We start from the raw sequence: 13,239 nt of genomic DNA on the forward strand, positions 1-13,239 counted from the left end.
CTTCGTTATTAGAATTTTAATGACATCTTTTGACACTTTTAGGTCATATCATCATCTAAATGGAATAGGAAAATCCTTATTTTGCATTTTATCCCTGAGTGTTAATTTCAGCAGTTAATGATACTTTTCCAACTGCAGACACATAACGATAACGATCACAACATCATTAGTGATATGTTAATGTTGCTTGTTGTGTCTTGCCTAGAACTCAATAAACTTTTTTGCAATGCTTCTTAGAGATGTGAAAATTTATGAAAATGCAAAATTTGAAGGCAGGCATCAGTTTTAGACAAGAATCTGACAAAATGTGTTTGAAATAGTTCCAGACAAGTCAGAAAGAAAAATACAATGAAAAATATCATCCCAAAATCAGTCTTTCTTGACCAGACATCGAACTTGAGACTTTTTGGCTACTGGTCAGACAATCTAACCTTACACGACAAAGTCTATCTGAGAACTGATTATTTTAGATGGATTTATTCTTTCACTTTTTCTGCTTTGTCTGGCAATATTTCGTACACACTTTTTATGATAAAAAGATATATGATGCAAATGATGGATAATGGCTTAGATTAAAAAACAAACAAAACAAAAACGGGGAGGGGGGGGGGGGGGGGTATATAGATTTGTTTCATTCCTACTACCAGTGATGGATAAAAGGAATGTCAGATGGACTGTACATTTTGCTTATCCAATCTCCAAATGTTTAAGCGCCTAGAGCCTGATGAAATCGGGGTAAGGCGCTATACAGGTGTCATTATTATTATTATTATCATTATTATTATTATTATTATTTTTATTATTATTATTATTATTATTATTATTATTATTATTATTATTATTATTATTATTATTATTATCATGACACAAATAGATGTCCACATTTTTGTTAGGAAGAACAGTGATGTTAAGCATAGCTCATAGATTTTCAGTCTGATTGATCCGTCCTGATCTTGCTATTGGAAAAGGTGATTTTTAAATGATTAATTTCATATCAATATTTCAGATTCCAGCCATTCACACACCTGTCTCTGCCCTATGAGCCACTTTTGCACTCAACATCCAAATATGGTCATCTACCATACGGTACCAAGTATTACCGAGAAGAATTCCTTGACAAGCACATTTTCCCTCAGGTAAGTTTTGTCTCTAGATTTTAACATACTGATTTTGTCACTTTTTGACATACTTTATTTTTGATAATATGGGGTCAGGATGGCCTGGCTGACAGCGTATTGCAAGTAAATGGTATAGGATTTTTTTCTCTCCTTATGCAAGATTTAACTCACTGGGACTATACGGGTGATGGACGTCATCTGTTGATGAATTTATGGCTGACCAAACTTTTTTTTTTTCATATTGTTCTCATTTAGGATGTACGAAGGGAGGAGCAATTCTTCAATTTTTAAAATTCAATATACGAAACACGAAAAGGAAGAGAAAGTTATAAAGTATGCATGTACAAAGGCACAGGCACAGAGATGAAAAAATGCTGGGACATAAGACGTGATATGCTAGATCATTTTTACTGAGGTGGATAGGCTAGGTGATATCTTTTTTTCTTCTTAGTCAGGCAGTGTGATGCAGGTTAGGATTATTTCACCATTTAAAAAAATTTCTGGCACTTTTAAATAGAGTTCTAATGATTCAATGGTTATATACAGAATCTAGCTGAAAAAAAATTGCGTCCATTCGCAACGGCACTATTAGATCCCATCGTCTAGGCATTCCATGATAGAATATAGATAACCCATCAAACAGGATGTCTGATGTCAACAGGAATCACCCATGTTGTCCAAGTAAGCAAATTGGGGGTTAATAATCTTGCCCAAGGAAAATAACGAAAGTGCCTGAAGTGAGGCTCGAACCCGGGATCAAAGTGCAATGCCTTAAGCTCAGTTGTCCTGCCACAATGTTTTCACTGCACGAGGCAAGTATCTCTTAGTAATAGAACATTAGTTGATTATCTGGTCCCGGGCTAAAGTACTTGTGATTAGCAGTTAGATTTTGATTTAAAATAGCTTTGTTATGGCATCATTTCTGACAAATGTTGCAGTTATTTTAGTAAATGAAAATGATGACACAAAATACTCAGACTCACTTTACGATTTGTTTTTTCCCCCCAGAATTTCAAGACTCTGGTTCCACCAATCCCAATTTTTGACAAACTTAATGATACATACTCTCAAGGTCAAGTATAATGGATGGAGAATACTGAGTTGAGCTTCGTTATAGGTTTGATGAAGGCTTTTTATGGGAATTGTCGCTTTGATATAGAATTTTAAAAGAATTATTGTAAATATGTCCCTTACAAATTTAAGTATTTTAATCTTATGCCATTTTTACATACGAAGAAATAGATGCAAAAGTTAACAATAAAGGCTTTTAATCTGAAGCAATAATTTGGAAATATGAATTTTGTCAAAACATCTTAATAAAACTTTGAACATACTCTTCTTTCTTTGTTTTAAAAAAAAAATTGTTGTTTTAGACATCAACAATTCGTATGCACAGAAGGTATTTAAAGTCGTTTATTTTATGAGGTTATGTTATTAGCATTCACTTCTCGTGGTTAATCAATAATAATTTTCATTTTTTTTTAAATCAAAGGGTTAGTATTGTGTTTCTTCTATTTCATTTGATTGGCTTATAAACCCACAAGCAATTGGTATATCTTATCATCGCAGTGACATTGTCTTAATCTTACAGTTGAATAAATTTATTAAAAAATCTTTTTGCATGTTTTTTATTTGGTTTTATTTTAACATGAGAATCGATATTTTTGACTAGGAAACATTTTATGATATTGATTTTTAAAAAAATGCATACTGCAGAGAAAATTCCCCATTCCTTGGCTAAAGTGAAATTTAAGGGTTATTTTTTTTTCTTGACCAGAAATGATGAAATCAAGCACATATTCACACTTTTTGTCTCGCCGCGTGTTTTTTGTCGAGACACTTTACACACATTGCTCCATTTACGTATGAATAAGTACCTTACTTATTTTAAGAGTGACATAAAATAGTCTCTTAGTCTGCCAGCTGTATAGACCAAAAATTGAATCATTCCTATTCGCTTGAAGCTAAGAAAGTACAATGTCTATATCGATTTTCGAAGTAAATTACTTAATCATAGGTCGCCAGGTGCTGTTTCTACTATAGCAAATTGATACTGTTGTTATCAACCTAAGATTATTTAACGAGTTTAAAAATACAGAACGAAACAAAACAAAGAAAAAAAGGAAAAAAAATACAGACAAAAAAATTATTTAAAAAAGATTACCAAACAAAAAACAAAAACAAAACACAAATAAACCAGAACTAAAGAAAAGAAAAACAACAAAAGGAAAATGAAGGGGAAAAATCCCAAACAACAAAAATGAAGAAAAAAAAAAAACGAGACCAAAAAAAACCTACAAAAAACAACTAAACAAACAAAAAAAACAAAAAAAAACAAAACAAAAAAAACAAAACAAGACAAACAAATGGACAAAAACCAAAACAAACAACAACAACAAAAAAAAAACCCCACCAACCTCCTCCCTCCCACACACAAACCCAGAAAATAAACAAAACTGTAAATAATTATACAGCTCACAGCTTAACTGGTTAGTTACACACACTCGAGACCTTTGGGCTAAAATTTTGTATTAAAGCGGAGTGTGCATTTAATCAGAAAGGTCATATAGAGCTTGGATTTTAAGTTTTGAAGTGGTTTTACTCGCTTGCCACACTTGAGAGTCTTTGCAGAGTCAATAAATATGAAGATGGCGGAATAGACAAAAGTTATGAAGCTAGAGTATAAGCATTTGTTTGTTTGAAGTCACTTTAAAGCCCCACTCTGACAAAGTCAAGGGACCTCTGCTATAAAAGATACTCTTAGATGTTTAAAAAATAACCAAAATTTAATGGAAAGATGCTATACAAGGATAAAATATATTACCTTTCTCATAGATTCACATCCTCGGACAATTACCATCTGAATAAAAGACTCGAACCACGGCCCAGCCAGGCGAAACCAGACAGTCCTGTCCCAGAACAAGGACATATTTTGTTTTTAAGGATTTTACGGCGCTTGCAACACATTTAGGTTATATCAGCGCCAGTAAAAGGGAAGAAAATGGGATAGTAAAAAGTTCTAGAATTACAATAAAAGCACCCAAGAGAAAGTAAGACAAAGGGGAACTGGGAACAAATAGGGATCAGATGGAGATTCCAAGAGCATACCATCAATGTACTTAGTTTGAGATCACCTATAATCTCAATCCGGGCACAAGCACAAGATCCAACAAAGAGGAATACACTCAAATGTTTACATTATGCATTTAAAAACAAACAAATATAATAATAAATAACAAAGAGATGATTTACAGGGGAAAAAAATCATCTCCCAAAACAACATAGTTAATGCATTTTACTGTTTCCCTTCCAGCCAGGACTCCGGCTAGGGCCAGGTCAAAACCAAGTTATCTCATTCCAAGACAAAGACAGAAAGCATGTCGGAAAATAGATATAAGGAGATAGAAGACACTGTAAGTACCTCCCTGCCCACTATGGGAGGTCAGGAACCCCACCTAAAGAACAAGGATAAAAAGACACATAAAAAGGGCACTTGATTAGAGAGATAGACAAGAATGAAAAATAGCTCGCTCATGATGAATCCAAAGGAATTCCCTCTGCCACGATGTAAATGTAATCAGATAAGAGAGATATAGAAAGAGGATTTTTTTTCTACATTGGACACTTTAACGGATTGTGCACTTCGAAAAGCGATTTGGGTTTTACGGCGCTTGCGACACTTTAGGTCATTTTAGCTCCAGGAAAAAGAACAAGACGGGATAGTAAAAATAATAATCTAGATTTACTATAAAAGCACCCGAGAAAAGAAAAAGGGATCTGGTACAAACACAAGTACATGATTTCCCAATAGGAATACACTCAAATGCTTACAAAACATGATATTTAAATGAAAAAAAAATTACAGTACATAACAGAGATGGTTTACATGGGAAAAAGGTATCGTCTCTTAAAACTAATACTGCTGTTTCCCTCTCAGCCAAAGACTCCGACCAGGGCCAGGACAAACCAAGTAATCTCATTCCAAGATAAAGACAGAAAGCAACTCGGAAAACAGATAAAGGGAGATGAAGACACAGCAAGTCACCCCTTGCCCATCGTGGGAGTTCAGAAGACCCTACCAAGGAATATAATTATGTGAAGTGAATCGATCGCAAACCAACAATAATTTTTAAAAAACACCCAATTCTACTTTTTGTTTATCAAATAATTTATTCAAGTAAAACCATTTGTGTTATAGAGCAAAGAGAGTGTAAAGAAGCATAAAAGGTCTTTCATTCTTCATTACCAAACCACTCGTCAATGCCACAGTGCACGGAGTTTGGTGTATTGTAGGGGGTAAACATAATTAATTAATGGTAGACATCAGCAAGCAATTATAATAATTATAATTCTCTGCTTTCAATATGACTAATAGTTTGTAGTGATTAGTTTTTATTTCTATTTGTATTTTTTTCAGATTTTTAATTTTAATTTTTAGAATTTTACAAAACTGTTAAACATTTTTGAGGTAACACTATGAGTCTCGTGTAGAGATGCTAGGTTGATTTTAAGTATCTGTTAATAACAAAATACTTTCTATTCCATTATTAATTACAGTAAGCATACTAATCTTAACCTTATATTAACTACAAAATGTGCAATGTTGTTTCTAAGACATCGTGATTCAAATTGAAAGCAGAGGTTCAACAACAATTCCTATCCCCTCACAAAATGCTGTTTCTTCTGAAAATGTGAATCACATAATTGAAGTGGAATGAAGAAATTCACAGCAACTTTATAATGAAGGTATTGATTCTTAGTCACACAGATATTAAATAAATTAATATATCACATGAATAGTGTATCATGCATTAAAACAATATCCATTGAAAAACTTGGAAAGTGGTATTTATGGAAAACGCCACATCCTTGGGGAACGGGTGGGTTGGGGGGGGGGAACTAAGTAAAGTTGATGATTTATTCTTTTTTTTTTTTTAGGAGCATTGAAAAATAATGTAAAGAGAGATATTAATACTTCAGTCAATGTTGCCGAGAAAGAGCAATTTTTGTATGTTCTTAATGCTAGTTCAATGGAAAAACATTAAGTATTAGAATAACACAATTGTTTCATTAATCGTCATGGTGGATTTATCCTTATCACTAAGTACCATTACTATTCAAATAAACAGTTCAACAAAATGGGAAGAGTTTGAGCAAATGTATGCTATATATTGACATTCATTTGTGCATAAAAAGCAAATAACTGCACTAGATTATCAAGCATTTTAAGTACAAAGAATCGAAAAGAGAAATATTCATTAAAATGTAAACCAGTACAGCTCGTGCCTTGATGGCAAAGTGAATAGTTATCATGCAGTACTTCCAATTCTCCAACCGACACATAACTAGACATATAACAAGTATAACATATTTCAAATACTGAATGAAAAGGAAATTCAATGTATAATTTATAATAATTTTATAGGATGATACAGCGTAAGCGTGCATCCTTCACTAAATGCTTGAGGAGACAGAACAAAATTACAATTTATCGGAACTCTTATTTAGTCGTTTGAATCTGAATATTTCATAAGATTCTTCACAAAATTGGAAATGAATTTGACCTATCCATATTGAGTTGACTCAATTTTACTTTAATCATTACTAATGGCGTGACTTCAATGGTAATCTTTTTCTTTATAAAAGAAAAGATAGGAGAAAAACGGTTCTCCTATTTATACCATTTACAAGCACAGTTTATTACAAGACGAGTCCTTCAGAGCCATATGGGTTGTTTGTTTATTTGTTTGTTTGTTTGCTTTTAAGGGTTTAACAGCACTTGCGACATGTTTAAGTCATTCCGGTGCCAGCAAAATGGAATCGTTAAAAAATACTAATGACAAGGTGGAAATTGAAAAGGCTTTTGGTATCACAAACAATGAGCGTTTCAGGTGATATTTTTTTTTTCGTTGACGAAGGGTTTGCACCCAAAATGCCCAGTGTCTGCTTTGTTTTGTTTTGAAAAATGTTGTGTGTTTTATAGCGCTTGTGACACATTTAAGTCATATCAACGCCAGTCAAAGAAAGAAAATATGATCGTCCAAAAATTCTAAAATTCAATTTAAAGTACCCAAGATAAAGTAAGGGAAATGGTGCAAATAGGGAACAGACGTAGATTCCAAGATCATCAAAGTACTTATTTGAGATTACCTCAACGTCTCATGCAGGCACCAGCACAGGATTTCACTAAGAGAACATACTCAAATGTTTACAAGTTATGTTCAAAACAAACAGTATCTGCTTTATTTAATTCCGGATCCTTTCCATTAGTAATTTTTTTCGCTCCAACTACAGAATCATAAAGGCATCTTTAATTTTAATATAGAGCTTGCTGAGAAAAAAATTGGTGCACTTACAAGTTACATTTATGATTTTAGAGCGTTATCTCATCATTATGAGGACAGATTGCCAATTAATAAAGTTAGTTATATTGACGATTTTACCCATGAGAATTACAAACTGTGACCAGTCGATTCAAAACAGTATCATGTCGGGGAAAACTGCTTAAAATTGAATTTTAACCCTCTCCTTACAGACCTTTCTCATGCTTTTTCCTGAATTGTCATACTTAACTCACATAAAAATTGACTGTTAAAACTAAAAAAGCAAAAGCAAGAAGTATATGCTATACACGTTTGTTATTTTACGACACTTGCGACACTGTTAGGTCAATTCAGCGCCAGTAAAAAGGAAGATGAAAGAGGGAAGTTGTAGATGTCAAGTTGAAAGCTCTGAAGAAAAAGGAAGACAAAGGAAAAGAAGATTTCATGACCAATCCACCGATGTGCCTATAACTAAAAGTCCAATCCAAGTACAGACAATGGATCTCACTATGAAAGATACACTGAAATGTTTACAAAGTGCAATATACATAATTAAAAACTAATAATGATAATATACTATAATAGTAACAGAGAGATGATTTACAATTAAAAAAAATATCATCTCTCAAAAATGGTACTATGCATTTGTCTATCTCCCTCCCAGCTAAGGATCCCCGCCAAGACCAGGAAATAAACAGACAGAGAGCAACATGGAAAGTGAAAACAGATAAGGGGGATAGACGACTCAGCGAGTGCCCTCTTCCCCACAGCGGGAGGTCAGAGGATCCCACCCAGTATGCTATACATAATTTTGTGTAGCAAAACGAGGTTTACAAAAAAAGCATCAAGCTCTTATAATTTATAATGCCGATTTTTCTGTGATGTGCAAAACAATTCTAAATGGAAAAAAACCCAGTTTCATTGCATCGTAACGAATGTGACGATTTTCCTTTAGTTGGTAAGGAAAGAGATAAGCTAACTTTTAAAATTTAAGTTGAAATCAATGGCCTCAATGAATAGGGTAAGTTCTTTTTCCACACCAAAAAGCTATTCATCCATAGGGAAAATTTGTCCTTAGGTTTTATTCCAAAGGAAGACTGGAATAATCCAGATAATATTTCAACACCAAAAAGCTTCAATTTTCTCATTCTAATTGTTTTGTCTTTATGGTCAATGTTCTTAATAAAAGAAAATTTATAAAACCCCCTTTATTCATCCATAGGGGCAATTTGTCTTTAGGTTTTATTCCAAGGGAAGACTGGAATAATCCAGGCGTAAGCCGCAGTGCAGCGCCCCAAACTGAGCTCGGGCCACAACGCAGCGAGTATTCGAACTCAGTACATTTTCGGGTACGAAGCCCAAGACCGTACAGCTGAGCTACGCTAGATCCCTCTAACATAAAACTGTTTTGAGGAGGTTGGTCACAATTTAAACAATTTCAGGCAGACAAGTCTACAAAGAAAAATTCCAAAAGAACCAACTAGATAAGGCCTAAGGCCTTTGCACCGAACTTGTTAATGTTAGTTAATTAAAAGTGTGCCCTTTATGAAATAGGTGCAGAAAAATAACGCAATTACGGCGACGAACCAAGGGGCCTTCGTTTTCCTATTTGAATGATTATGACATTTCACAGTATTGTCCTATTCCTAGACAATCAAGACTTGTTACAAAATTATATACGTGCACGCATGAGAATTATCTTCAAATTGGTGTCGTAACCGTTTGATCAGGAGAGTATCTTGGTGTAGGAACGAAGCAAATGAAGTACTGAGTTAACAAAAATATTTTTTTGTAAAAAAAAAGAAAGACATTCGCAGACACAGATAGCTAGTCAGATAGATATATTAATATTAAGATAGATTAAATAGTTCACAGGCTGGTAAATGGGCCGATTAATAGATACGAAAAAGAAAAATAAATAATTAAATAAATAAAAAGATAGACAAACAGACAGACAGATAGATAGATAGATAGATAGATAGATGGATAGATAGGTAGACAGATAGATATATATATATAGATAGATGGATGGATGGATGGATAGATAGATGGATAGATAGATGGATAGAAAAATAGATAGACAGACTGAAAATTGTATTGTGAGATGGATAAATAGACAACAAACTGACAGGTAGGAAATGGATAAATAAATATATTGTAGATAAATTACTAGATAGATTGATAAAAAGATAGATAGATGGGTGGATAGATAGATAAAAAGGAGGTTAGATGGACAAATAAATAGATAGATAGTTGGATAAAAAGATGGATGGATAGATGCATAAAGCGGATAGATGGATAAATAAAGAAATAAACAGATAGATAGATAATTAGATAGATAGATAAATAGATCGATATATAGAGGGATATTCGAAAAATGAAATCAATTTTAAAAAGTTTATTCTTTATCTCCTGCTTTTTCATTTAATCCGAGCACTTTTGATTTATATATTTTTATTTGATTATGCAGACAGACAGGTAGATAGATACATTCACAAGATAATATATATATATATATATATATATATATATATATATATATATATATATATATATATATATATATATATATATATATATATACCGACATAGATTTATTGATCTTTTGATTGCTCGACAGATTGAGAATACTGTCAGATGGATAGATAAATAGACAGATAAATAGAAGGAATGAAAGATCTTTTTATTGATCCACAAACGATAGATTCACGGAGCGGAGATGGATATGAATAACCTGGTTAGACTGGTATATGTATAAGGAGGCGAGAGAGAGAGAGAGAGAGAGAGAGAGAGAGAGAGAGAGAGAGAGAGAGAGAGAGAGAGAGAGAGCGAGAGAGAGCGAGAGAGAGCGAGAGCGAGAGAGAGAGAGAGAGAGAGAGAGAGAGAGAGAGAGAGAGAGAGAGAGAGAGAGAGAGAGAGAGAGACCAAAACGTCTAATCGAATAATTCCTGATCTTAAATTAATGGATTACCAATGAAGGGAACCACCAACTTCTCGGCACAAACATGTAGCCTATTATTAAAATGCTGTATTGAAACATTATGTGAAGCTGGTTTATTAAAGAAATAAGAAAAGCAAGTAAAGAATGTATAAATGGGGACGTGTGTTTCGTATGTAGGTCATTTGTTATTTACACATTGCAAAAAACATAAATGTCTAAAGGAAAAAAATGGTAATAAAAACGCGTTCAAAATTACAACTAGGTACGCTCTACTCTGATTTACACCGATAAAACGCTTTTCATATTTTGGCCAGATAAATTTAACTCTCTAAACCGTTCAATTAAAATGACCCCCCACTTCTCAAACTTTCTTAAGTACGAGGATTTGACAAGTTGAAGGTTATTTCAATCGATCGATATGCTATAGGAAGCCACATTTTTATGGCCAAAATGTAAAAAAAAGGCGTTTAGTCAATGTACAGCGGAAGTACTCTGCAAGCTTTCATAAATACTGTGCACATCATTCAAAGCATTCTATTATAAAAACGTCATGGTTATCAAATGACCCAAAAATTAAGAATAAGAACATTTAGGAAAAAAATGGGAAGACATTATTTATCGATGGTGACTTTGTATTACATGTAAAAAAAAGTCAAAATAGAAAAAGAAAAAAAGAAAACAATAAATAAAATAGCCTTTTTTTCGTTCATTAAAACAGATTCTGAGACACATTGGACATACATACGCAATCGAACGATTTCACACAAATTCGTAGTAATAATAAAGTGAAGGCAATGATATACATATGCCTATACATAGTAGTAGTTGATATAAGTTTATGTTATCCACCCATCTCTCTATCTGCCTCTCTAATTACCCACCCTTTCATCTCAATTTCGCTTTCTTCGCCTCTTTCATTCTTCACTAAAACACATTTCCCTCTCTCACTAAATAACCACACACACACACACACACACACACACACACAAACACACATTCCCTCCTTCTCTCTCTCTCTCTCTCTCTCTCTCTCTCTCTCTCTCTCTCTCTTTCTTTCTCACTCTCTCTGTCCCTTCCTCTTTTTCTCCTCATCCCCTGTTTATCTCCCTCAAAACCCACGAATACTTAGCTGGTGCAAATGCTGCTGCTATAAATAACTGAAACAAGTAGCCACTCACGACATTCAATGCATGAAATCAAACACTCACCATAATATAATAATTTACACAGCTCAGTTATTCATAGATAAACAAGAACACTGCTAATATCACATTAAGACAAATTTATCACACACAAAACCAACTTGAGTAAAAATAAAAAATCAGTACCCTTCGATTAGTGATTATACTTGAAGGCATATCTATTCGCAAGAAAATGAGATTCATTAAATATCTAACAATTATTACTACTTGAATACGTTAACATTAACTGTGACTTCTTCATTTTATTCAGGCTTCGCTTTATTTCAATACGAATAACTGTATCTTAAAACTTAGAGGTTAGCATAAAAACAAAGGATCTCTGAAAATGTAGAGATTCTATTTTTAAATCTCACTTCTAATCTGTGTCAGATTATTTTCACTGTGATGTTTTGGAAGAGAATGTTTTTTTGTGTGTGTGTGTGCCTGAAACAAACACATTCAACTTTTAAGCAGAATATTCAGTTTTTTAAAAGTTGGAAGATTATTCGGATTTGACATCGGTGCTAAGATAACCTTTTCTGTATTTAGCTGTGGCTTTTCGATCATTTATAACTGTCTGTGTGGGCCGACCATTATCAGCATAGGGGAAAGACACCTAAACCAAAGCCCATTAAAACGAATTTTTTAAATTAAATTTTTAAAAAAATTGAGCTTTATATAGCGCGATATCCACTAAATGTGCTCAAGGCGCTTTACAATTTTGATATATTATCAAAGCAGATGGCTAAAAAGAAAAATATTTTACAAGACTTGTCATTTCGTAACTATTTCTTTCCCCCGGGTTCACAGTTTTTGCTATTAAAAAAAAAGGAAATAAAAACCAGTAAAGTTTTAGTTGTTTAAGTTTTACAGCACTTTCCTAACTTGAAGATCTTTCCAGCGTATAAGAAAGTGTCCAGTGCCTGTAACATGGGCATCTAAAAAAAAATTAAGACAAAGGTTAAAGTTCATAAAGTTGATCCAAGTAGCAATCTGCGATCTTCCTCTGTGCACAGCAAACGAGAACAAACTTCTACACATATGACTGTATAAATAAATGCTTTCCAAATGGAGACACCCAGATGTTTTAAAAATCATACTAAGACGTATTTGAAGTTATTTCGAATTTAAGTTAAAGGGGAGGAATATCATCTCTCAAAGAAAGACACACGCTCCCATTCACATCTATGTCCCTCATAGAAAAGGACAACTAGGGTCTGGGTAAAACTAATCGTTTCAATCCAGGCAAAGGACAGGATGTGCTCAAAATAGACAACGTATAGTAGAGTAGAAGACTCTACCAATAGCCCCCACCACAAACTGCCCGCAACCAAAAACTAGCACATGTTGAGCAGTCATTTAGAGCCAAAAGACCCATGGAGCGGACATTTCCATAACATGTTATCTCTCGGACAGGACACTTGTTTATTGCAAAATTCTTTCCGTCAGATCTATCACGCCTAACGATTCAATCACTGCTGAATAAAATTTGAGGCCAAATCTGCTATAATTCTTAAGTTATCGATGCATCACCCTCTAAATTTATAAGAAATCGTTACCATAATCGCGCTTAAGCACTGAATACTGGAGAGATTAAATTATATATTATAATGTATTCAATTGGAAAAAAATATCTTTAAATTCTTGGAAATATATAAAAGAGAGGAAAAAGTCAG

At 33.5% G+C, this 13,239-nt stretch overlaps 1 protein-coding gene across 1 annotated transcript in view; it reads left to right on the top strand.

The window, feature by feature from the left end:
- LOC144959534 (spermatogenesis-associated protein 17-like) overlaps positions 1-2,732 on the top strand; it is a 12,532-nt gene extending 9,800 nt beyond the window's left edge. Inside the window, exons 9-10 of the mRNA XM_078892151.1 lie at positions 1,007-1,136; positions 2,127-2,732. Of these exons, the coding sequence (XP_078748277.1) occupies positions 1,007-1,136; positions 2,127-2,201 (205 nt within the window). The 3' untranslated portion in view covers positions 2,202-2,732. The remainder of the gene's footprint in view (positions 1-1,006; positions 1,137-2,126) is intronic.
- The last annotated feature ends 10,507 nt before the right edge of the window (positions 2,733-13,239 follow it).

This window comes from Berghia stephanieae, chromosome 1 (genome assembly GCF_034508935.2).
Source record: "Berghia stephanieae isolate SIO BIC M18660-M18661 chromosome 1, UCSD_Bste_1.3, whole genome shotgun sequence".
NCBI classification, from domain to species: Eukaryota; Metazoa; Mollusca; class Gastropoda; order Nudibranchia; family Aeolidiidae; genus Berghia; species Berghia stephanieae.